The sequence below is a fragment of the Chlamydotis macqueenii genome, chromosome 19 (genome assembly GCF_036417535.1).
Source record: "Chlamydotis macqueenii isolate bChlMac1 chromosome 19, bChlMac1.mat, whole genome shotgun sequence".
NCBI lineage: Eukaryota > Metazoa > Chordata > Aves > Otidiformes > Otididae > Chlamydotis > Chlamydotis macqueenii.
Genome location: NC_141574.1, coordinates 6,553,474 through 6,579,554, shown reverse-complemented (window position 1 = coordinate 6,579,554; position 26,081 = coordinate 6,553,474). Strand labels below are relative to the sequence as shown.

Below are 26,081 nucleotides of genomic sequence, written 5' to 3'. Positions count from 1 at the left end.
CACAAAACTAGGAAAAAATAAGGCTTGAAGCCCAGTCAGACCCCAGAGATTACCCTTCTAGTCACTGTACCTTTCATTTTTACCTTTAATTTTACATGCTGCTATTCTTACACATGATAAAGCCATAGGAAAAGTTAATTGCAGATTCCTTGTTTTTGTGAAGTCTCAAACCTACTTCAACTTAGTACAAAAACAGGGAAAAAAAGAAAACGTTTGTCAAAAAGCAGAAAGGGGAAGAGATACTCAGACGTTTGGGACTGACAACCTAGGAAATAGGGACAACGCAAACAAAATTTTCAGACTATCAAAATGTAGCAGACAATGTTTTTGCTACCTGTTCTGTTTAACAGAATATGACCTGCTAGCATTATTCCTTATTTAGAATTATTGGCAATCAAAATAAACGCCATAGGAAACAAGAAAAAATTGCAGTTGCACACTGATCAAACCTTTTTCGTACACATAGAAGGGGTATGCGGGTAAGAAAGCTGAACGTAACAAGTCAACCATGTGTACATCCACATGTACTATACAATAAGAACATTCAAAAATACCGACGTGAGACAGTGATCCTATAGTTCTCCTTTTCTCTTTTAGTTTTTTTATATATATATATAGTTAAACAGCACATAGGAAAACAGCACGATAGCTTTCACTGTGGCCAACAGGAAAGTTCTCACAAATAGAAAAGTGTATGTTTTTAAATTGTTAGATTTCTTCAAAACATAATACAGATAGAATGAAAGAAGTATCATTTCCCATCATGTAACAAAAAAAAAAAAAAAACCAAAAACAAACAAAAAAAAAGTAAACCCTTGGGAATTTATACAATTCTCAAACATCCAACTTTGCAGTCTCGAACATCTCCATCCCTAATACAGCAGAACATAGTATCACCAAAATAAATGAGCAGAATTCCTTGAGAGCAGTGATGCTACTTGGATACTATGCAAAGTTTCACTGTACTGAAACGGGTAACTCAGATTTACATTCAGTATTTTGGAGGAAGGGAACGTGATAGTCCCTTCATGCTTTATCCTTGCTGGCTGCCTACCCAGGAAGCATTACTGTTATTACTTCAAGAGGAAAGGAAAGGTGCTGCTGGGAGCCAGAAGGGCAAGGCAATGATGTTCGTTATGAAATGCCCTGTTCTTTGGATGAACTGTGTAAAATATTTTGTTAAAAGGCTCCATGTTAAAAATATTAAGAACAAAAAGGTCGTCTTAAAAATACAGAGCATTTCTGCCTCTTCTTTTAAGTTCAAAGCTTAGGGAGAAGTGTTTAGCCGCCATTAACTACAGGTTTGCTGTAATAAACATATATGACAATGTCCTGTGTAACACAGGGCCAACCACAGACTCCAGACACGATTGCTTTAGGTTTCAAGTGGTATATGCATCTCTATTTTTGTATAAAAGGAACAGAGACACTTCTGGAAACTTCACTGCAGAGCCTTTGCCAGTGTCCAGCTTCTGCGCAAGGGAAGTCTTGCCACACTGCAGTCACAATCTCGAGGATGAGAATGTAAAAACAATCATGATTCAGTGTCTGATCCAGAACTGCTTTCTCGGCTGATTTCAATTTGTAGAGATGGTAAATTATCCAATCGACTCTTTTTTTGCCGAGACTGTTCTTTTTCCTTAATGAGTGCACCCCAAACTCGCTGGAGCTCTGAATCATCTTCTTCTGGAGATGCCACAGAGTTTTCAGGTTTATCTGAAGTCTTTTCTTGTGTCTTCGGAGCAGACCCTAATCGGGTCCATAAATTACCTAATCAGATGAAAAACAAACATTAAAAAAAGACAGGACTAAGAGGAATTCTGAGGAACCTAGTCTTAAATTCACTGCGTTTCTTTAAACTCCTCATGCTCCTCCCAACTTAATGTTTGGCATGGAACTTATATGCTTTGAAGCAGTAGTTGAAGTTAAAATATGGGAGGCTCAGTGCAATCCCGTTCACTGGTTGCCCATTTGCAGAGAATGCTGCACACAGGTCTGAAGTGCCGCTGCATTCGTTACGCTTACTTTAGTGCCCCATTTTGACCACAGTTTTACAGCAGTCCTCTACTTTTAAGCATACCTATATAAAAATACTGCTCATAAAAATACTCAGCTCAACCTACCTACGTGTATTGAGGTTTCAAAGCTCTGAACAAACATTTGCCAATTCATCTTTAATTTCCCTCAACTGAACATCCTTCATGATCTGCTGCTGAAATTTCTTATACTCTAAAATCAAAAGCATTGCAGTATTACAGTTTCTCACAGAACTAACCTCCTTTCTTCTCTCTGGTATCAGAGTAGAGGCCTTTTACATCTTGTTTGGGGATTCCTAACCGGCTGTGTACGTCTGATATTGGCTCTCGACGAGGAGCAGCGGTACTAGTTGGAGGTTTAATTTCTGGAGAATGTGGTCTTTTTCCCAGTCTTTGCCGCACATCTAGGGATATTTTCAGTGATTAAAATTACAAAAATCATGATGCATTTACTTTAGTTCTGCCAGCTAATTTTCTGCTTGTTGCACAATTTGAAGAACTTTATATGAAACAGATTCTCTATTTGTGTCTTTTTTGTAGTCTTTTCATTATGTCTTTCATACTCAGATTTCAATCCTGGCAATGTCTGCAGTTAAATTTATCCAGATTTCTTTTTTTTTTTTTTTTTTGGCAATGAATTTGACATCTAATGTTTCTAGGTTGAGCTATGTCCAGAAGATCAAAAGAGTCAGTTATTCCATGCCTTGCTGCATTTCTGTTTTAGCAGCGCAGCGTGTATGTACCCAGCGTGAGGTACAGTAATATAAAAACTGGTATGCTTTCAACGGTTCTTTTTGCATAACAGATACCTTACTTTAGAATTCTAATACTGCTTGGTATTTTGCAGAATAAAATTAAAAAGAGGATATAAGAATCCTAAATATATTGATACTTAACCCATGATGTGAGTCTTACATTCTGAAGTTTGTCTGGTTTAGCTAGATATTCCTAGTCTTTAAGAGGGTTCAAACAAAAACAGAAAAGACAAAGGCAGTTACAGGATTTATGTGCCAACTTGTCAGAGCCCCGAAATGTGCAGGAGGGATAAAGTATACTAACATAACTTCTCTATTATTTTGATGCAGATAAGTATCTTTCACTTAATCAGTCAGATCATCCTCTGGATGCTACATATGCCAGAAGCAGCTGAAATTACACATACCTGAGTCAAAAAAGCAACACTCAATTAAGCCCAAAAACAAACCCTGACAATTGAAAAATACATCCATATTCATGTAATACATGTTCTTTCATGCAAGTAGCTAGCGTTTCATGTTTCATTTTGTACATGAGCCCCTCGACATACTAAAATGTCATACAAAATCTCTGCCTCAAGGAGTGAGCAAATCGAAAATGACAAAGTAGGGGGGAAACAGAAGCAGGTGAATAATTTGGATAAAAATAAATGTCACACTCTCACTCAAATGTACCAATTTTTCCCCAAAGCAATCCCCAACTCAGCCTCTTAGCAAGGAAAAATTAACTGTATGGGTGCAAAAACTGCTGCTGCTGCTGAACATAAGTTACAGTGGAGCACTGATATGAGATGAATATATCCATTTTAATGGGCCGGTCACAATTCTGCACAATGTAAGAGTTTAAAATTACCTGATTTTACCGTGCTGTTTGGCTGACGTGGCCCAGTATTATTCTGACGTTTTTCCTCTAACAGTAATCTTACATCTGCAACTTTCTCTGATGATCCTTTACTGCCAATTCGATTTTTGATGTTACTGGTTGCTATGCTATCTGCTCGCATAGAATTCCTAAATAAAATAATAATAGATTTAACATCCCTTAAATTAAATGAAGTGTCGTATAGTTCTTGAGTCTTCTTGTATGTAAAATTACATCACATGAAAGAGTAATATCAGGATCTCTCTACTGAGAAACAAAGGTAAAAAGATTACTTGGAAGAGCACATGTTCCAGTCAGAATCCTAAATTCAGCAATAATCACATGAATACCTCAGTATCCATTTGAAGGCAGATACTTGTCTCCTTAGGGCTGTGCCTCTGGGTCAAAATTCAGAGCAGATACGCAAAATTGTTAAAGGACTTGGCATTATAATGAAGTGTAACCATACTACTGAAGGGATGCATGTTAAAGTTATTTTAATAATCTACAACATATGCGATTGTGGTTAATATGCCCATAATGAACATAAATTCCTTTTTGTGATCAACACTTAAGGGTTATTCTTCTTTCTGAGGAAAGATGAAAGGATAAAGGAAAAAGAGGAGTTATTTCTCCTTGGCCTAGCCATGAATAGCAATAAATTAATTGTGCTTTCTTGCCCAAATTTCTATTGATTCCACTTTGAGCTTCGCTAATATCAATATGGAGGGTTAGAGAAATCTGCAAAGGAAGCTATATTTTTAAAATGTTAATTGTAGTTAAAAGCCTGTATCATTGTTTTCTATACTTTGTATTTATTTTTAAAATATCTACTACAAAATTATGTTAAGAATTGAAAAAGTAGCAACAGTTTGTCTTTAAGCTTTGACAGCTCTGTCACTAATAAACAATTTGAATGCCTTTTCACTGAAACTTTTAAAGAATCAGAAACTTTTACCTAATATTTTTCAGTTGTGATTCCACCTCATCTGCATACATTGTCATTTTCATGCTCTTTTTGGGAGAAGGTGTTGATATCATTTTCAGTTCAAGATCATAGTCCATTTCATCAGAATCGGAGGCACTAGCACTCGATCGTCTCGCTGCACTGCGGTCTCGGGACTGTTTGAAAGCTTGCAGTTCATCACGGTACTCTACCACAACTCTGTCATCTTCATCCATATCCTGATCTTCTTCCTCCTCTTCCTCCTCCTCAATAGGCTCCTCGGGAACATTTACTAAGCCTGCAGCAAAACAAACCGATTCTGATAAACTGAAGTTTATCATTCATATAAGGTACCTTAAAACCAAGGCAAAGAAAGAAAAAAAAACCACACTGTAATTAATGATCCCCTACAAATAAGTCTTTATAGTTCTCTAAGGCTGAAGAAAAGATAATATTCTAATTCTATTCTAATATGCATATTCTATGCAAAATATTCTAAGTGGAATCTATATCACAGAATAGCCTGAGTAAAAGAAAATTGCCACAGGAGAAAAAAAAAAAAAAGTCCATGGTGTTCACTGTCTCAGAAACCTGCTCAAGCATAAAGCTGGCCTGTATATATAAAGTACAACTGCCTCTTGTAGTATGTGCAGTTCATACTTCCTGAACTAAACATAACAATTCCTACGATTTTGCAGGGTTTAATGTGACAGCTGCTGGCTCCTTGATAATCCTTGCAAATCCTGTAAGCAGTAATGCCAAAGAGAAAGCACGTATTAGTACAAATTTATCACAGAATCATAGAATAGTTTGGGTTGGCAGGGACCTTTAAAGGTCACCCAGTCCAACCTCCCCGCAGCGAGCAGGGACACCTTCCACTAGATCAGGTTGCTCAGAGCGCCGTTCAGCCTGACCTTGAACATCATCACATACGCTGTTCCAATATAAACCAACAACTTAAATGTAGTCATCTGCAGTATGTAAGCATCTTTTCAGAAAGCAGTACACTATCAACATGCAAAGTCTTCTTCTGGTTGTGTTTTTAACAGGCCACTCACATGAAACTTTGACATTGTACTTTTTTAAATTTTTTTAGATTTTTAAATCTATTATTTTTCTAATGCAAACCCCCTACCTTAACAAGTAAATAAATATATTCAAGCCTAATTAATAGAATTTAAAAATCTTTATGGTTTTACATTTAGAGCTTGCTTTTCATAGAATGGAAGAACTGACATAGCAAGTACAACAAATTGCCAAGAAGTTTAAAGAAGTTATCTCGTATTTTTTGCCCTTAATGCTACAGCCTCCATGTCCTGAATTTGTAAAAGAGAAATACCACATAAAAAGTAGCAGCTATTTCGGTAAGCCAAAGCATAGCGTGACATTTTTGCCTCAGTTGTTCCCTGCAAACTCTTAAAATGCGATTCAGTTATAAATATAGTTCTTTAGAAGTACACTTCACTTTCACACGCTGCAGGGGATTCCGTGAGGCATGGTTTGAGGTCCTTTCCAGCCCTCCATTCCCCCGTTGTGTTCTTCCAGGGCTGACATACTGGCATCAGTTACCTGAATGACGATGTTTATAAGGAGGAGTCAAGCCAACATCATCCCCAATAAGCGTCCTTTTCTTTATCACATCTCGATGGATTCGACGCGAATGGTATCTTCGTTTCCTGAAACACCGTAAAAAGAATGACATTCCTGTCACAGAAATGGCATCATGAATGAGCCATATTCAGTCCTTGATTAAGCATATGCAATTATCACTCACTTCAATAGCAGACATAAATTTATGTTAGAGGTCTGTTCTGAATGTTTTGAATATAAACATTATTTATTTTCATGAGAAAATACTCCCCTTGCAAATTCAGTCACACTGCAAAAAAAACCATTATTTATGCATAAGAAGCATCTACGTAAACTGAACAGAAAGAAAATCCACACATGTAAACAGTTTTAGACTCTCTTGTCAGTTACCTGCAATGTTCCAATTCCTCTATCCAGAACTCACCAAGAATTGCTAAGAATCCCCTTCATGCCGCCATAATTTGGATTGCCGTATTTCATGTAATACTGGCTTCGCCTTGCAGCTCCCAGCTCTTTTTTGTCATCTGAAAAAACATAAATTAAAGGAAGATTTCCCTCTTTGAATCTATCTCACAACACTAGCATAAAAACAAATAACCATCCAGTCTAAAAGACACAGAGAGTGAAAGTAAGACTGAGTATATCTTGCAGATCAGCATTACTTCAATCTCCTTCATGAAGGATACAATTTTGCTGACAGCTCTGGAATTTCTCCTAGCACCACAGTTTTATTTGCGTCTAGAAACTTAATTCTAGGGAGACTGAGTTTCTACATATCAGCTTAACAGAGCACTCATCCCACCACTACTGCCGGAGGCTATACTCACCTTATTCATGACCTTTCTTTTCTTTATGGATGCATCACCTCCCACCTGGCCCAGAGAGTACATGGATTTTCATTTTACTCATAAATATCATTTAATATCTCAATTGTATTTAGCAATAATTCCCACTAATACCTCATCAGCATCTCAAATGATTTTTGTATTTATAAAACAAGAAATTTACCTCTGTGGAGAAGAGCATCATAAAACCTATTCTATGGTATCGGGAAGAATCACTTGAGTCCAAGATAAAGTTTTTATGTACCATAGTCTTCATACAGCTTGAACTGGATTTGATTCACACATTAAATGTGGATTTATTGCAAAATCTTAATATCTAATGATTAGCTAATCTAATGATTAGCAAAAAAAAAAAAAAAAAAAAACACACCTAACAATTTTGCAAATAAAAATTAGGTACTTCATTAATTAGTCAACAAATAAAAATACAAGAAGTGGTTAATATTATGCTTGTTAAGCTGTTTATTTACCTTTAGTAGCAAATCTCATGAATAGCTTGTTTCCTTTAGCCAGTTTATTGGCAGGGCGAAGGTCATTACGCAGCAGAGAATCCTCTTCTACCTGGGAGAGGCCATCCAACTTTGGGGGGCAAAAAAAGGTATTTTGGACTCAAAAATAAAATTACTGTTGAGCAAAACCAGATTGCTTACAGAGAAGCAATCAACTGATTAAGAAAGTTAGTTTTCAAATGAACCCTGCTTTTTTCTTGAACAAACTAATGCGAATTTTTAATCTGCCCTAGAGATTTAAAATATTTCCTTCTCTTCCTTCATAACATTACCTCAGATTATTAAATCAAATAATTTTCAAATGACACTATACTACTGACTGAAATGCAGAAAATAAATAGCACAACTCAGACACTGGAAAACAACTGTTTTATTTTTTTGTTGTTTTGTATCTGTATAGTTTTACTAACATGCTCTCACACAACAACTAAAAGGCTGCCTTTTTTTTTTTCATTTTTATCTGCTTTTGTAGAAACTAAAATTCAGACTTCGATGATGTATTTGTGTTCACTGAGCCATTCCTAAAGAAAATACTAATCACACCTATTATACATTCAGCAAGCAAAGATTAAACTACTTACAAAACATCAATGCATATGCTGATTCCCACACATATCTATGGACAGCCTAAATCCTATTTGTCTCTTCAAGCACTGCCTTCCCTGCTGAAAGGCCGTTGCCTTCCATTATTTTCTTTCATTGCCTCCTCTCAGCAGAAAAGAGCAGCCAGTCTAGCTCTACATGCTGCATAGCCTAGCGCTCTTCAAAACCTACTTTCACAAAATACTCTTAGTAGCTATTCTCACCACCAGCAGACCCACACTTCCTGCCATTTCCCCATCTAGTTTACTTTGATAATTAAATTGTGAACTGCAAATATATATATGGTTAAAACCATATTGTTATGAAGACTTTACATCAGTCAGAGCAAAATTTCTGTAACAGTGTTTTCACTTTCCTTCTGTACTGACCTCAACGTCACTTGGATTGTCATCCTCAACCTCGCCTTCTTCTGTCTCATCATCAGAACTTTCCTCCTGTTTTTCTAAGAAATAAAATAATTGGGGTAAAAAAAAAATAAAATAACCTACATTTTAGTGTGTCAGTCACATTTGTATTATCTACGTTCTCTGAAATCAAACTGAAGGTGTTATCCTTTCTTCTGTGCAGCCTAGACAATACTCAAAATAGTAAATGTCTATGGAAATTTGAAGCATGCATGAGCACAGAATAACATTAACTAGACAGCCTCTGTGCAGATAACTGCCTGCGGCACCACACGTGGATTATTAATTCTTTGAAAGCAAATGAAATTGCACTGCATTTGAGGGTATGACAGGGATCAGCAAGGTCAAGACTATAAGAGGCACATAAAAGCCTGTTTCCTTCAGCCTCCCTTTAAAATGCTGCAAGTATCAAATACTAACAATGTAAAAAAACAGATTATTATTAAAAAACTTAGAAGTTTTTGAGAGACATCAGGAGGAAAAAAACCCCACCACATAGTAACTTAATTTCAAAGTGAAATAACTAACAGAAGAGTGCATGCTTCCAGAACTACTACAATTGTGAGATGCTTGCAGATTTTTCAGGGTTCTTTTTAGCTCAAAATAAGAAAATTGACACTGGAATATATTTTTCCCCCAAACAGTCCTCAGGAAAAAAAAAAAAGTAGTGCCTGTGGACAGCTATCAACATATACCAATATCATTTGAAAAGACCTCAAAGGACTTCATAAACGTAAGACTAAAAAAAAAAAACCCAACCCTCTTTTGTATTTCAGAGTTCTTTATTTTAAGTTTTCAAGTCTATTGTTGAGATTAAGACAAAGAGCAGCTGCTGCTCAAAAGATCCTGAAAATATACCCAAGTTCACATAAAAGAGTAAAGTACAATTAACCAAACTGAAACCAAAGAGAAAGTTTAGGTAAACAAATGAGTCAAATTCAAACCTGAAAAAATAAGTTCCATCAGGGACAGTATTCAAGCAAATTTTTTTACTCCAAATGATACTCTCCTCACGCTTCTCACAGTAAAGACTAGTCTCTTCATTACCTAAAAGCCTCAACAGCCTTCAATTTCCTATCTAAAAAATGAATGCAACTAAGCCAAAGTACTCCAGTGTATCTATACACATCTCACACCTTAAGATGTAATTGAATGGTTTGTATTCTAATTATCTCACTCTTCCAGAAGAAGAGGCGTAATTTAGACGACAGTTTTTATTTTGAGATGTGGTGTAATGATGATGTAATATGTAATTTGTAGCCAACAAGATTAAAAACATATATTTATGCTCCACTTAAACAAGACAGTCGCTTATCTCCAAAAACTTCATGACAAGTCTTACTTGAAGCACTATCAACTTTTGCCCCAAAATTAAAGTCACATGGACGGCTGAGGAGCCACTGCATTGTGGAGAAAAGCAACAAGAAGAAAAGGGGATGAGTTAGAAGGATCCATAAGTTTAACAAAGCCCTAAAACCCAAGCTTTCTAGAAAGGCTTGTGGTAGCACTGCAAGTATCCAATAGAGAGATTGGCTATTTGCATTTTGTTCATATAAAATGTTTAATCAAAATCTATGGAAGAGTTAATAAATACAGTCTCTCTCTTTGCTTTGTACCGTGTGGATTGAGCCACAGCAATTTATCACACCACCCTAACAGTAAAACAGTCCAAAGGTAGCAAAAGCCTGATTTTTATTTTACAGTCATAAATGTAAAATGAATTTATAACTAAGGCATTCAGGTACCAGATTTATCACAACATTAAGATGTACCTGCGCTGCTTTGCTCTTTTATAACTGACTTTTCAGTGTGCTTCTTTCTTGAGAATGTAATGGCGAAATTTAGAGATGGTATACAGTGGCGAAGCGATACAACATCACATCAGAATGAATGGTACACTTAAAGGATGGTGGTGTATCAATAAAAGAATCAACTGCTGTATTTCAAAAATAAGACATTTTCTTAGACGTGCTTTTTCCTCGCTTAGAATCCATCCTTTTACTGCCTTTGTATGCACGTTACGCAGACTTATTTCTGTGCAATATGTACCACTATAAATACCATATCTGCATATGACCCTGCATCTAACATGTTCAGTATCGACTGAATTACTGCTTTGGTCTAGCTCCAACCCACCTTTTAAGAGGCAGCTTCTTCAAAAGGTTTCCAAGATGAAAGCCTTTTTTAAAGTGGCAGAATACATTTACCTGAAACTATACGATAGAAGCTCCTTCAGTAATTTAGACTAAGCAGTACCCAAGCACAAGTTTAAAGTTTCATTAACTAGATGATGCCTATATATGCATATCTTAATCTACCTTTCTTGGTTTTTTCAGCTGTCTTCTCTTCATTGTTTTCTCTGCTTTTTGTTTTCTCCTGATCAGGCAAGGAACTCATATTTATTAGAGCCCGTGTTGCTGTTACTTCATCAAGCCAGACCACATTACCTACGACACACAAACATAACACATACAAAACCAAAATGCAGTTTGTATAATCAAGCAGTCACATACGCTGCCTTATTAGAGGGAAATTACTTACAGAAGTTCAGAAATGCTCTTATACAGTAATATGACAAAAAGGTAATCAGATACACCTCTTGCAGGTAAAGTCATATTCTTTAACATACTTGATAAGCTGGAGGACACACAACTTTCATCACATTACAAAAAACACACACAACAACCGATCAAAATAAAAATCACTGAAACGCACAACCACATGTATTAGACTGCTTCCCGAGCACAGCAAATGAAGATACTGAATCAGGGTCAGTGTATTTCATGAATGTGTTAGCACACAAAAGAGATTAAGGGGGTGGAGAAGGGGAGAAGAAAGCAGCCTTGATTTTTTTCCCCTTTGGCAATTTAACAGAACCTTGGACTTTACTACAGAATTCTGTTAATCTTTTCTAAAAAGGGGGAAAATAGGGGAAAACAGGAGAGACTGCTCAAGCACTTTGCACAGATTATCATGTACACAGGCTAACAATATGATTCAGGATATGCCTCATATATGCCTTAAGCAGGTGGTAGTACAATATAACTTATTAGGCCAATTAAAAGCATTTCATAGATGTTGAAATTGAAAGAGCTAAATCTGCTTAGAAACAGGTTTTCAACAAAAGCTTTCTGCACGGATGCGTTCAGTGCAAATACAGCAACAAATGTCATTTACTGCTCCGCCATTAAGCAGAGTGTATTCAGATATTAAGAGAACTATACAGTGTCCCAAAATAAAAGATTCTCTCTTAAATTACTCAAACAGACAAGATTTACAAGAACACCCCGATACTAACCTTAATGTCTGGCTAATAACTACCTGCTCCAAATTTTCAAAGCCTTTATCATTTTGTGTTCAGCAGTTTGAAATACGTAACGCTGTCTAAATTCACCTTTGCACCAAGACACCTTGAGATACAATTCAGTTGGGAACGTTAACATTTTTGCCATGCTGTGATGCAGATCTATGCTGAAAAGACAATGCTTTTTCTTGATATTTTCACCAAGTGTACAGCGTGACACAGAATGAAAATTAAACACTAAAAAAAGATGTGTTTTAACTGGGTAAAGTATTGTTACGACTCTGAAGTCTGCATTTTTGCACTGCACGTTCACTCTGGTTCCACGCTAAATTTACTCATGTAACAGTCAAGAAAAAGGATAATCAGACAGAAAAGGGATAATCAGACCATCTTAAAAATGCAGCCTCAGACACAGAGTTAAGATATGCACTTGCTAGCTTATGTATCACCACAGGTTCATCTAGCAGCTCTTTACTGCAGTTGTCCACCCAGGGCTCACCGCATTTCAAATTTTCTGTCAGCTTGTGGCAGTATATAAAGCTGTCATTCGCAGTGACTTCACAGTTACCAATATTTTGCAGTATAGTGTTATCTTTTGTCTTGCACTGGAACCTAATTCCTTCAGGGTCACTCCACGGAACCACGCTATTAATTCTCAGGTCTTAGCTGTGCTTGTCAATAAACCAGTTTCCAGCAATTCCAATCCAATTTGAACTATTTTTATATTATTTCAGTTACAGGGTTTCTAGCCACGTGACAATCTCAGAGCCTTCCAGTTCCACGATCCAGCACCCAACTGCAGCAAACAGCTTGTACAGTCTTCAGTATCACTAAAGAAAGTATGACTGCCGACGACCTTACATCCTCCTGGCAATCTCACTGCGTGCTTACTCCCTGAAACAGCCCTTGCAATTTGAATTTACATTCCTTTTCCAATCTATGTAAATCATATTCATCTGCTGCCTTCTTCCACCCTCTAATTTCTCCTTGAGAATGCACTAAACAAACACAGCAGTAAGTCTGCTCCTTCACAAAGTGAAACCATACCACATGCCTAACTGCACACAGCTCAATAATCTTCTCTCAGAACGGCATCTTTTGTGACGTTCCCAAGCAGGTACGCTATTGATGTCAAAATGTAAACAGCACAAAATTTTAGACCCTTTTTCCCCCCTCCACTTAAAGATCTGCAAGTTATTCTGTGCTATCTCTTTCCAATAATACTCAGTCAGATAGTGGGTTTGATTTTCACCACATGCTATTAATTCTTTCCTTCTAAATCTCTTTTGACCAAGGCAAATGACAGGGAAACTGAGACAGACAAAAATCAGTGACTTTGAAAGCCACTAAGACATCTGAAGTACAGCTATGACGGATATCCCTGCTCCTTGCAGGCAGGTTGGACTAGGTGACCGTTAAGGGTCCCTTCCAACCCAAACTATTCTATGGTTCTATATTAAAAAGAAAAAAAAAAAAGAGTAAGAATTACAGATAAAAGACTCCATTTACTTACATGATGTATCATCCAACCACTCAATATGAGCAGGAGGATACTCTTTGAAATAGGCAAAGATGTCCTGTGTACTCATCTCATCCACTCCACAAATGTAAATTGTGTCCAGTCTCACTTTAGGAATTGCTGTAATGAGGAAGAGATACAAAACTGGTACTCACTTCTATGCAGCAAGCTTTTACATCAGTAACACACGGGTTTATAAAGCAAACATTTTAAATAAGCTAAAGGGAAGCTAGTTAAGGCAACACATGATGTACACCATTCTAAAACACCGTAACTTGAATTATTATTCCACAATGCAAAACCGTAATTGAGAATTATAAAGAGGTAACATTACAAGCATTGGTAGATGCAAGTACGGCACAGCAATCAAACTGCCTTAAATGTTTGTTTGTTTGGGTTTTTTTTATGTTGCCGAAGCACTATCATTAAGTACTGAAGATCCAGAGTACTAACAAGATCTGTGACCGGGACACGTGCACAATGCACTTCCACTTGTATCATCTGATGGAGAGCTGTTATAGGCCATGGCTTAGTGGTTCCAAGCTGCCAGTTGGAAAAAAAAAAAGCCTTAGGAACTAACTGGATGCCAAAAGCACCAGTCTGTTGTGCGTACATCTCCCAGCTGATCTGCTTATATCCCAACATGCCCAGCTTGCCACCTAAGAGCACATCTGCAATCAGTCCAGCTTCACTTCTGTGTGTACAGCACAGAATCTGATCTCACTGTGCATGGGACAGAGTCCTCCACTCATACACAAACAGGGCTCAAGATCTGATCTTTTCAAAGAAACTAAAGATTCTTGAAGCGGCACTGATCCAGAAGATGAATCTCGAACATGTAGCACTAGGTGCCGTTGCCAAACAGTAACAAGGTACACCAAAAATGTCGTCTTCTTTTTGAGGTTGGTAAAACAAGGAGCAAAATTATAACTGTCAAGCAGTTTTAAAAGTAATGGCCTTGCAATAAAAAGGTGAAAAAAATCCTAACGTGATTTATTTTCGCAGTGACCTAGGAAAATCTCGGGGGATGCAGGAAACAGTATAGGATAAATCAAGTAAAGGAACTGTGAAGAAATAAACAAAGGGATCTTTTCTTCTTGACTGTGCATAAACTCATACCTTTCTTCATCATGTCCCGATCCAGTGCCACATTCCTTTGGGCGAGATTCACTTCAGCTCGAAAATGAAAGCGTTTTGCTCTTTGTTCCTTCTTCTCGATTGCTTCCTGCAAAATGTAAAACAATGCAGTCAAAACAGAAATCACAGCAGCGTTACCAACAAGTTGCCCCGAAGGAACATATATTTAAAATAAAATCTACCAGACAGCAACAATCTGTATTAATAATTCTATTAATTCTGAAGAGACCTGTAAGTTTCAGAACGTAGAAATAATTCACTAAAACATTTCTGTGACACAATAGCTTGGCCACAGCCAACAAAAGGAGAACTCTCTAGTTGCTGAAAAATGCCAGCTATCTGAACATGAGGCTAAACTTGTGTGCATGCTGTGGAATAAATACGTGAAATGGTTTTTCCTTTCCAGTAGCAATATTAGAATATGCTGAAGAATCATAACACAAAAATTACCTTGGATGTTACATCTATTCCAGTAATGAAACTTCCAGCTTTGTTTTCATATCTCCTACTAGTGTCCTGAAACAAAGTAAGAGAGTGGTGAAATCTCAGTGAACACTGAAAGCAACATTCTTGCTATGCTGAAAAAAAATCTGGTCATTTCTACGAGAAATACATCCTCTTTTCCTTGATCCTTACTCCAAGCTACATCCCTCCACAGACAGGCACACACGCAATAACTCTCACTGAGTGAAAGTAAAAGTACATGAACTGAACCAAACTTCCTTTACTACAAGGATTTTTTTTCCTTTAGCAAAATTTCGTTTCTGCGTCTGCTGCTGTTAAAGTTTTTACTTTCTCTCTCTCAGCAATACAGAGGATGTTAGCAAACACCTTTCCTTAACTAAAATCTCCACAATTTGGGGTTCGAGTACAATCTCCTTGTAACACATGAACAGATTCAACAGTGACACCCGACTCCTAAAGTGTCAATTTGCAACTTTTAATCTCAAAAGTCAGAACACCAAATTATATCCACAATTAAACAAGTAACTTTTACACCTATTCTTATCACTATTTCAAGCTCAACTTACAAATATTAGCAAGATGAAACATTATTGTTTTGATACAACCCTACTGATAAAGAGTAAAAACGGAGAATGATGCGGAAAAAAATGTACAAGTTTCATTTCCATCAATGAGGACGACAGAATTCACAAGACTGCGCTAAACCACACAGACTCTGGACCAGTGACCCAATTCTGTCCCTTCCACGGTTTGCCTATGTAAAAATAGCACCTCTTCATTCTGACATCCTCAGGACCACCACCTGGCAAAAGTTTGGGGCAGGAAGAACATGTCTTGCTTTCTCTAGGGATAAACATGTTGTTTACTTGTGTGCTACAATAATTATTTTAGCTAAAGGACTTTTTCTAGAAAGCAGGTCAGTCTCAGTTTAGAAATGACAAAGTACACACAATCTACTTTTCTTAGTAACAGCGTCAAAGTTTCTCTAAAGCTGCTAAACATTGAGAGTTCTTAAAAAGAAAAAAAAAAAAAAAAAAGCATTATTTTTAAAATTAAAAAACCCCACTGCTTAAGGTTGACTCACGGAGCCCAAGGAAGTACAGAAGGGTGCTGTCTCTTAGGCCACGTATTTGGTAGAAGCTCGAGCACCCTGGTAAATCAGCTAATTAGAGATTAGTTTCTGAAGCAATTTCCACACAAATTTTGAGAGTGAAAGACTACTTAGGAGTTTAGAAGTCTGACCCATTTTTGTGTATTAAACGTAATCCTGCTAAAAGGTGTACAGGAACAATTAGCAAAAACGAAAAAGGGGAAAAAAAGAAGAGAAAGGAAGCCCTCAAAACCCACTCATCGGAGCCCACATTCTCAGTACCTCCAACTCTGCTCTCCCACGGCCATCCCCTGCTCCCGGTTCTCTCCTTTCACACTCTCCCACCCACTGCCTTCCTCTGCGCTACACCCCAAACCCTCTTCTCCATCACCTCCTTTATTCCCTTCGCTCCCCAGCACGTCCCGGCCGCTTCCTCTTACGGCTTGCTCCCACATTCCAACTCAGACACCCCTAAGCCCCCGCTCCCCCCACCCTTACCCCTTCTCGCCTCTTTTCCCGTGAGGGTACCTCCAACTGCCCTTACAGGTCCCCGCAGACCCCCCCGTCCCCCCCCCCCTTGCCCCTGACCCCACCGCACGTCCCTCACCGGAATGAGCTCCCGGAGCGAGCGCCTCACAGGGATGGTCTCCAGCTCGCCCTCTTCCACTTCCATAGGCTCAGGCTCCGGGCCGCGAGGCTCCGCCGTCGTCGCCGTTGCCTCAGCCTTCACCGAGATCCGCAGGCCCCGTACGGCCGCCATGGCTCCGGCCCGGCCAACGAGACGAGAGCGCCGCCGCCCAGAACGGCCGCCGGGCCGCTCTAGGGCGGGCAGAGCGCCACCCGGAGGCGGAGCCGGTTGGGGAACAACACGCTCAGGCGCACGGCACTGACACACGTCATAGAGAGGCGGGGAGAGCGCGCCGCCGCCGGTCCTCCAGGGCTACGGAAAGCGAGAGGGCTGCAGCGCCATTTTCTCCAGGCACCCTCCAGCCCCGGCCGTCGTACCGCGGAAAGATGCGGGGTGTGCGCGGAAATACGGAACCACTGGAGGTGGGGGGTTGTAAGGTCCGGACCTTTTACAGCAGGCTCGGCTTCCTACTGTGGTAAACCGTGAACCGTTTGTTCATCAAACCTTGTCAGAACAATGGAAAGCTACGTGAAATGTGCAAGGTCAGCCACAGGCACCCGGTTATGTAAACACGGCAGGCAGGACTGCGAAAGGGAGGGGGGCTCGTGAAGACGAGGAGTACGTGAGGTGAGGAAGACAAGGAGCCTTCATCCCCACGACCACCTGGAGGCCGAGGAAGACACGTATACCGGAAGACGAAGGGTATAAAACCAGTGATTTTCGGGAAGTGAGCGCGCGCCGTTGGAGGAGCGGGAGACTCCCCGGCCGCCCAGCGCTGTTTTGCTTACTTGTCGCTTGCTTTAATAAACCAAATTTTGAAATTGGCCAGTCTCTGTCATTTAATCGGACAGGTAAACTGTAACAGTTTTGGTGCCGTGACTCGGATAAAGGCAATCTGGCCTGAGGTCCTTGGCAGGGGAGGTGCCCCGCTGAATAAGCGGCCCTTGTCTGGGTGCTTCTACGCCAAATCCTTTACCGACGAACCTCAAATTAGTCAGTAAGCAAATAAAACCGGTTAGCCCCATAATCTTTGTGCACGAAGCCCGAACGAAGACGCAGGATGCGTGAGTATGGGCCGGTTAGCCGTTCGGTTGGGGTTGGGTATCCTGACGCGTGCTTGTGTGAGACGTCCGTCGGACTCAGTAGTCCACCGGGCGAAGTGAGCGGGGACCTTCAGTAGTGCGGTTCCCAAAACCCACGAGGGGCTGGGCCACGAACCAGGGGAAGTGAGTGTGTGAGTGAAAGAAGGTGCTTCGGAAGATGGGACAGAGGAAAAGCAAGCCCTCTGATCCCATGGGTGGTTCTGAGGGGGTACGAATTAGGGGGGGGAGTGACCCTTGTCCAGTATGCGGATGATTTACTGTTGGCCGGTGGCGACGAGGAGGCAGTTAGGAAAGAGAGTATTAGGTTGTTAAATTTTTTAAGTTTACAGGGATTAAAGGTGTCGAAATCAAAACTGCAGTTTGTCGAAAAGGAAGTTAAATATTTAGGACACAGGTTGAGTAAAGGAACTAAGAAATTAGACCCAGAAAGGGTACAGGGCATATTATCATTGCCGGCTCCAAAAACTAAGAGACAGATCAGACAATTGCTGGGCCTTTTGGGATATTGTAGACAATGGATTGAAGGCTATAGTAGGAAAGTAAAATTTTTATATGCTGAGATATCTAAGGATGGCCTATTAAAATGGTCTAAGGATGATGATGAACAATTGGAAGTTTTAAAAACGGATTTGGTAAACACTCCTGTTTTGAGTTTACCGGATGTCAAGAAACCATTTTATTTATTTATTAATGTTGATGAAGGAACAGCGTATGGGGTGTTAGCGCAAGAACGGGCAGGGAAGAAAAAGCCTGTAGGATACCTTTCTAAATTGTTAGACCCTGTAAGCAGAGGATGGCCTATCTGCCTACACGCTATAGTGGCTGCGGCTCTGCTAGTGGAAGAGGCTCACAAAGTTACCTTTGGGGGAGAACTGAAAGTATTATCACCCCACAATATTAGAGGAATTTTACAACAGAAAGCTGAAAAGTGGATTACTGATGCCAGGCTCCTAAAGTATGAGGGTATCCTGATATCTTCACCTAAACTTGAACTTGAAGTTACTGGTTTACAGAATCCAGCACAGTTTCTGTATGGGGAACCGTCAGAGGAAATAACTCATGATTGCCTGCACACTATTGAAGAACAAACCAAAATTAGACCAGATTTAGAGGAAGAAGAGCTAGAAGATGGGGAAAAGCTTTTTGTAGATGGGTCTTCCCGGGTGGTGGAAGGGAAAAGAAAATCAGGATATGCGATAATTAATGGGAAAACATTCAAGGTAATGGAATCAGGGCCCCTAAGTCCCAGTTGGTCGGCCCAAGCATGCGAGTTATACGCGGTTTTAAGAGCTTTTACAATTATTAAAAGGAAAAATCTGTACAATGTATACGGATTCCAAATATGCCTTTGGAATAGTGCATACAGTTGGGAAAATTTGGGAAGAAAGGTGCTTAATAAATTCCCAGGGAAAGGGATTGATTCATCAGGAATTAATAGTTGAAATTTTGCAGGCTTTATGGGGACCGGTAGGAATAGCAGTGGTTCATTTGAAAGGACATCAAACAGGGATTGACTCCGCTGACAAGGGGAAACAACTTAGCAGATCAAGAAGCAAACAGAGCTGCTCTAATGGTTTTTGAAACCCATAAAAGGTGTATCAATTGCAGGGATGATTTGCTTGAGCCTCCCTGCTATGGTTGTTGGAAGAATTTTGGGAGTAATGCGCTCCATTGTAGCTGTGATAATCCCAATTACAAGTTTTGTTGTGTGCATGGAGAAAAGTTTTACCTGTACAGCTTTACTGTACAGGAAAAAGACAAGTTAACTCGGATGGGGGCAAAGGAGATTGAATCAGGAAAATGAGAACTTTCTGATGGGCGAGAAGTCATTTCAAAGACTATGGCTATAAGAATCATGCGCAAATACCATGAAAACACCCATTGGGGGGTTCAAGCATTGGTAGACCAATTTGCTATAAAATATGCATGTATTGGGGTATATAATATCGCGAAAAGAATAATTGGGGACTGTATAACTTGTCAAAAGGTGAACAAGCACCAACTAAGAGAAAGGCCATTAGGAGGAAGAGCGTTAACCCACCGACCTTTTGCCAAAATTCAGTTAGACTTTACCGAATTACCGAAGGTAGGGAGGTATAGATATTTGTTGGTAATAATAGATCATTTAACACACTTTGTAGAAGCATTTCCAGCTGCCAGGGCCACTGCCCAAACGGTAACAAAACTACTGCTTGAAAATGTGATACCTAGGTATGGCTCTATTGAAACTATTGACTCTGATAGGGGACCACATTTTGTTTCGAAAATCATAAAGGAAGTTTTTACTACTTTGGGGACCAAATGGGAATATCATACACCTTGGCACCCACAGAGTTCGGGAAAAGTGGAACGGGTAAACAGTGAAATAAAGAAACAACTGACCAAATTGATGATGGAGACCAAAATGTCTTGGGTGAAATGCCTTCCCCTAGCCTTATTAAATACTAGGACTCAACCCCGTACTGATGTGGGAATCTCCCCTTTTGAGATGTTACATGGAATGCCTTATGATTTGGAGGTTCCCCGAGATCATCCCCAGGTTGAAAGTTTACAACTGAAACAGTACATAATTCAACTCACGTCTATGAGAAAACAATTGCGAGATAAAGGCTTAGCAGTACAAAGGCCTCCGTTGGACATCGCAATACACAATATACAACCTGGAGATAAAGTTTTAATCAGATCATGGAAGGAGTCCTCATTAACTCCCCGCTGGGAAGGGCCTTATCTTGTTTTACTCACTACAGAAACCGCCATCCAGACTGCTGGAAGAGGGTGGACTCATGCCAGCCGAGTGAAAGGACCCATCCCTAAGGAGCAGTGGGAGAGCTCTGGAGATCCAGAAACCCTGAAATTGAAGCTGCGTAAGAAAAAGGATTAATGAACGGAATTAGGAAATATATAGATACCGGTAAGATAAAGGACAATTACCCGAAGATTCCGGTCCTGAGAACTAGATGGATAAATGAGACTGTGAGTTGTAAAGCTATAGTTGTAAATATCGCCCCATTGTATGTTATCTCTGTAACCTTTTTAGGGAAAGAGTGGTGGACCCATTGCCCACACGGGTACTCCCTTAGAGGGTATCTGCCCAAATTGTTTTAACCAGAAGTGGAAATTAACAAAACTAATGAACTTTGTTCTACCAAGGTAAAGGTCGTACGGGTGATCTGTGAAATATACAGTGTGGATCCTGGGAAGGGAGAGACAGAGATTGGGAGACTCTTAAGGGTAAGGGTGACAAAGCAAGGAGGCACCCCTGCAGGCTACGACTGCTGCCGAGAAGATAAGTACACCTCGCTGCTCTAAGCAAAAGAGTAGGCGAAGGAGGCAGAGACGTAACACGGTGGGGAAAAAGCATATAACCTCCTATACCACGAACACCCAGGGCCCCTTGCTCGACTCTGTCTCCCAGGGAAACATCACCCCCTTGTATGACCGAACTATCAGATTAAAGGAATACTCAAGGAATGAATCCTCGGGAAGGCACTCGTGTAGGGTTAAGGAGTCCATCATGTTCCCTTAATTTGAATCTATGGTGGGAAATAGTAATTATGATGTTAATTGAGGTATGTAGAGGGAACCCCCATCAACCTTTTAAATGGAACCTAGGTAGATGGGACGATTCAAAGATTATCAACAGTGCCATAACCCCTGGGACTCCCACTTTTAATATAACAAATTGTGACATATTCCCACAAATATTAGGTGAGGATAATTGTAGATATCGACAATGGAGTTGGGGAGCTGTCAATGCAAAAGCGACCTATTGGTGCCCAAGTTCAAACCCCGGAAAAGGGTATTGTAACTGGCCTGGAGAATTCTATTGTAGTTTCTGGGGGTGTGAAACTATAGCCACAAAACCTGGATGGAATCTGGTAAAATCAGACCCATATCTAAAGGTAGAGTGGGGCCCAGAACGATGTCGAGCCCCTACGTATTCTTATCATGGAAGTGTAAACGATGCTGGAACTTGTAGATTCCTAAAACTAACCATACTACAACCACAGGATTCTTCCTGGATAGTTGGAAGGACATGGGGGATACGGTTTTGGGAACCAGGGACAGATAGGGGCAGCTTAATCTTCATAAAAAAGGAAGTAGTCCCGAATGATCCATTGCCAGTAGGCCCCAACCAGGTACTGACTGACAATTCGATTGAGAAAATAAAGGACAATATAATGATAATTCCGGTGATAAATAATACCCAAACCACCCAAACACCTGACGAAAATCTTGAGGATAATTCCCTTTAGAAACTGATGCAAGCCAGTTACCTGGTATTAAACCACACAAACCCAAATATGACCCAACACTGCTGGTTGTGTTACGATATTAGACCTCCCTTCTATGAGGCAATGGGCATCCACTCCAAGGCAAAAAGGGTAAATGGTTCAAACCCAATACAATGTTTATGGGATTCTGAAGGTCGAAAACCAGGCCTGACGATGCGATATGTATCGGGACAAGGGAGGTGTATTGGGAATGTACCCCCAAAGAAAAATAAATTATGCAAGGTAAAAGCTTCCCTAAAAGGGAAGCCCCCTGCTGATTGGCTAATACCAGCCCGTAACACCAAATGGATCTGCTCCAAAACTGGAATCACTCCCTGTTTATCTCTTAAATTGTTCAACGAATCCGAGGAATATTGCATCCAAGTGATGATAATTCCCCGGATCATATACCACCCTGAGGAATTTGTGTATAATTACCAGAATACCCAGAGTCACCACTTACAAAAACAGGAACCATTCACCTTTACGGCTTTAACAGTAGCCACTTCGATAGCTGTAGGAGCAACAGGTGCAGGCACAGGAATAACGTCATTGGTCCAACAAAATCAGAAATTTCAATCACTTAGAATAGCGGTAGATGAAGACTTGGTAAGAATTGAACAATCAATAACTGCCTTGGAAAAATCTGTTAGATCATTACCAGAGGTGGTGCTACAAAACCGAAGGGGGTTAGATTTAATGTTTCTACAACAAGGTGGGCTATGTGCCGCCTTGGGAGAAGAATGTTGTGTATATGCTGATCGCACAGGGGTTGTAAGGGATACTATGACAAAACTTCGGGAAGGCCTAGAAAAACGAAAACGAGAAATGCAGCAAAGCTGGTATGAGTCCTGGTTTAACCACTCTCCTTGGCTTACCACGTTACTATCTACCATTGCAGGACCCCTGATTATATTGATATTGGTATTAACTTTTGGACCCTGTATATTCAATAGAGTAGTTACAATTGTAAAAAACAGATTAGAAGCAGCTCATTTGATGCTTATGAGAACCAAGTATGAACCTTTGGGAGGAATACCGGAGGTGGAGGAGACCTTCATTTTAAGCGAGCAGGAGCTTAAGCGATTTGCTGAACAAAATGGTGAAAAGAAAAAGGGGGGCTTGTGGTAAACTGTGAGCTGTTTGTTCATCAAACCTTGTCAGAACAACGGAGAGTTACATGAAATGTGCAAGGTCAGCCACAGGCACCCGGTTATGTAAACACGGCAGGCAGGACTGCGAAAGGGAGGGGGGCTCGTGAAGAGAAGGAGTACGTGAGGTGAGGAAGACAAGGAGCCTTCATCCCCACGACCACCAGGAGGCCGAGGAAGACACGTATACCGGAAGACGAAGGGTATAAAACCAGTGACTTTCGGGAAGTGAGCGCGCGCCGTTGGAGGAGCGGGAGACTCCCCGGCCGCCCAGCGCTGTTTTGCTTACTTGTCGCTTGCTTTAATAAACCAAATTTTGAAATTGGCCAGTCTCTGTCATTTAATTGGACAGGTAAACTATAACACTGCAATTATTTTTATAAAGTGATCTGAACTCTTAAAATGTTCAATTTCCCCCCTCTCCTCCATACTATTGGAAGATCCCTCCCGAATTTGACCTCTCTGATAAAATAAAGCTAAATTTCAGGTTACAGTTCTCTGTAGTGAGCCTGTATCTTGTTGTTCTTGGGCTCAGTTATTCTCTTTGCCAACTATTGTTTTCCCACTCAAGGTGTTTAAGCTAAGAGAGAAGCCCTACCTCCTCTTTGCCGAAATAAACCGTACTGGTTTTATCTGTTCCCACAACGCAAGTTTTTCATTCCCCTCATTACACTAATCAGCTCTATTCCCCTCACACACAACAGACCGGAACCCTGTTCTAGCCCAGGGCTCGCTCCTGCCTTGTCATCACTATTTCCCCATCCGAGGCGTAACACCACAGCCGACGGGCTCCACGGCCGCACCTCATTGTCACCGTGAATTATCACCCCTCTTTCTGTCACACCCAGCCAATTTCATTAAGAATTCCTAATATTTTTCCAACTGCACAACCCTTCCGTCTTCCTCAGACTGCTCCATTCCTCAGGTCTGCATGTTTTTCAAACCAAAACCCTCCAGCCCATCCCCTGCGATACGCCATTTTCCATCCGAATTGACAGCACTTCCCAGCAAAACCCAGCAGCAAATTTTGACTTTAGCATGAAAAAAATTTGTAGCTGGCAACATAAAGGCTCCTCCCGTTATGTATAAACCAGAGGGACTAATGTGTCTTCTTGCTACCCATCACACGCTCCAAGCTTATTTATTTTTAACAGCCTCTCCGCAGAGGTCTTTATACAATAGCTTATGTCACCTGCATTGACCAAAAGTGCTATATTTGGTGGTGACATCACAGAGCTATAACATCTGGCAGGAATCTCCGACACAGGTGACACTTCCAAGCCAGGTGTGAATGCTTACGGCAGAGGCCACACATTACATGAACATCAGTAGTAAACAGGACACAGGCACGTCCTGGGAGGAGCAGATTCTGAAATAATTACAAGAGGAAATACATTTCTGTGGCAGAAATGCTCTTTCTTGAGGTCACAGGGAAAAGAAACCAAAAGGTGCATCTTCTTCTCCTTTAGTTTTAATTTTATAAATAGGACGGTATTGATGTATGCTATCTAGACCAGATTTACAAAGCCTAACCCTTCAAAGTAGTGGTTGGGGCAGGACTGTGTGACACCAGGCTGCCCTGCACTGCTGTCATTAGCAGACAAAGCCTTCGCTTAATCCAGATGTTTATTTTGTTTTAACATCCCAGAATGTCACCTAGGGCAGAACATTGCTATACTACAGCACTTTCTGCTTGGCACAATATCAAGATTCACTCGTCGAACCCAGTAAGAAACTCTCTGATAATTATCTGGGGCTTTAGATTGGTTGCCAAAGTTTTAGAGCTCCTTCGGAAAAAAAGTCATCTCTAGACCGACCCGTAGGGACAATCAAATCAGGAGAGGAAGACCAGGCCTGGGTGGCGGTGGGGCTTTTACTGCCAGGTAGGTGAATGGAATATTCTCTCGGTATTTTACAAATTTTTTCAGCATAAAGGTAGGAAGAGGAGCGTTTTAACACCAGGGAAGTGTTACTCATTTCCCCAAGTCCTGACCACCAGAGGGAACCCTTGCAACAAAAGTCCCAACTGCTTGCAGAGGGGAAGACCAAACCTGGTGAAAACCTCCACTGCACAAAACTTCTGTAGTTTTATGGTTCAGCTGAAAACAAGGGGAGATGGGGGTACAAGGGTGAGGACCGGGAAGGGAGGGGGAAAAAAAAGTAGTCTGTGGGCCCTCAGTCAAAAGGAGACTTTTTTTTACAGGGGTCTGTCAGCACTCAGAAAAATGGCAAATTCTGCCATTGTGAGAAAGTCCTGGTTTGTTTGTGTGAAGTCTGGAACAACTGAACTAAACGGACGTCTTTTCTTGCTGCTGTGATTTAACTCTCCTAGTGTCCTGGGCTCTCAACAAGGACCTGCAGCTTTTCAAATCTGTGAAAAACCTGGGCATGGAAGTGTGCTATTTCTGCAACTGGCTAGCAAACACCACGCATCACCAGGGAAACTGGGACTCTAGCTTCCAGACAGATTACGACTGGCTCCTACCTGGAGCCCATCTGGAGAGAGAAAAGGATCAGCAGAGGAAGGATATTCATTTGTTAACCCATCGGATAAGCTGAAATCAAGCACCTGGTGTTTTCTTATATATTTGGTGAACCACAGGCTCCCACCTGTAAGACAAAATATTTTCTCACTGGGATATTGTGAAGGTTAATACAACCCTAGTTACCTGACACAATGCCAAAGTCCCATCGATGGGACAGTTACAGGACTCTAAAGTGCTCTACAAGGAAGAGAAATGCTGCAAGGCAGGCAGGAAGGAACACAGCACCCTCCCAGTTAAGGACAGCTGTGCTCTAACATTATGTTTATGCAAGTGCTGCCATATGGAGACCACACAGTTGAAAAAACACATTCCTT

General features: G+C 40.5%; 1 protein-coding gene and 1 long non-coding RNA gene across 2 annotated transcripts; one reads left to right on the top strand and one right to left on the bottom strand.

Moving 5' to 3' along the window:
- Nucleotides 1–804: 804 nt before the first annotated feature.
- Nucleotides 805–16,891, bottom strand: NCBP3 (nuclear cap binding subunit 3). Its single transcript, XM_086762745.1, has 13 exons — nt 16,673–16,891; nt 14,961–15,026; nt 14,493–14,598; nt 13,368–13,493; nt 10,869–10,997; nt 8,515–8,588; nt 7,505–7,613; nt 6,614–6,713; nt 6,169–6,275; nt 4,612–4,897; nt 3,645–3,802; nt 2,276–2,440; nt 805–1,770 (listed from the first exon to the last, which is right to left on the bottom strand). The coding sequence occupies exons 1-13, from the start codon at nt 16,823–16,825 to the stop codon at nt 1,535–1,537; spliced, it is 1,815 nt and encodes a 604-aa protein (XP_086618871.1). The 5' UTR covers nt 16,826–16,891; the 3' UTR covers nt 805–1,534.
- Nucleotides 16,892–17,002: 111 nt separating this feature from the next.
- LOC147598350 (uncharacterized) lies at nt 17,003–23,546 on the top strand. Its single transcript, XR_015260586.1, has 2 exons — nt 17,003–17,757; nt 20,544–23,546. It is a non-coding gene; the product is annotated as an uncharacterized LOC147598350 (long non-coding RNA).
- Nucleotides 23,547–26,081: the final 2,535 nt, after the last annotated feature.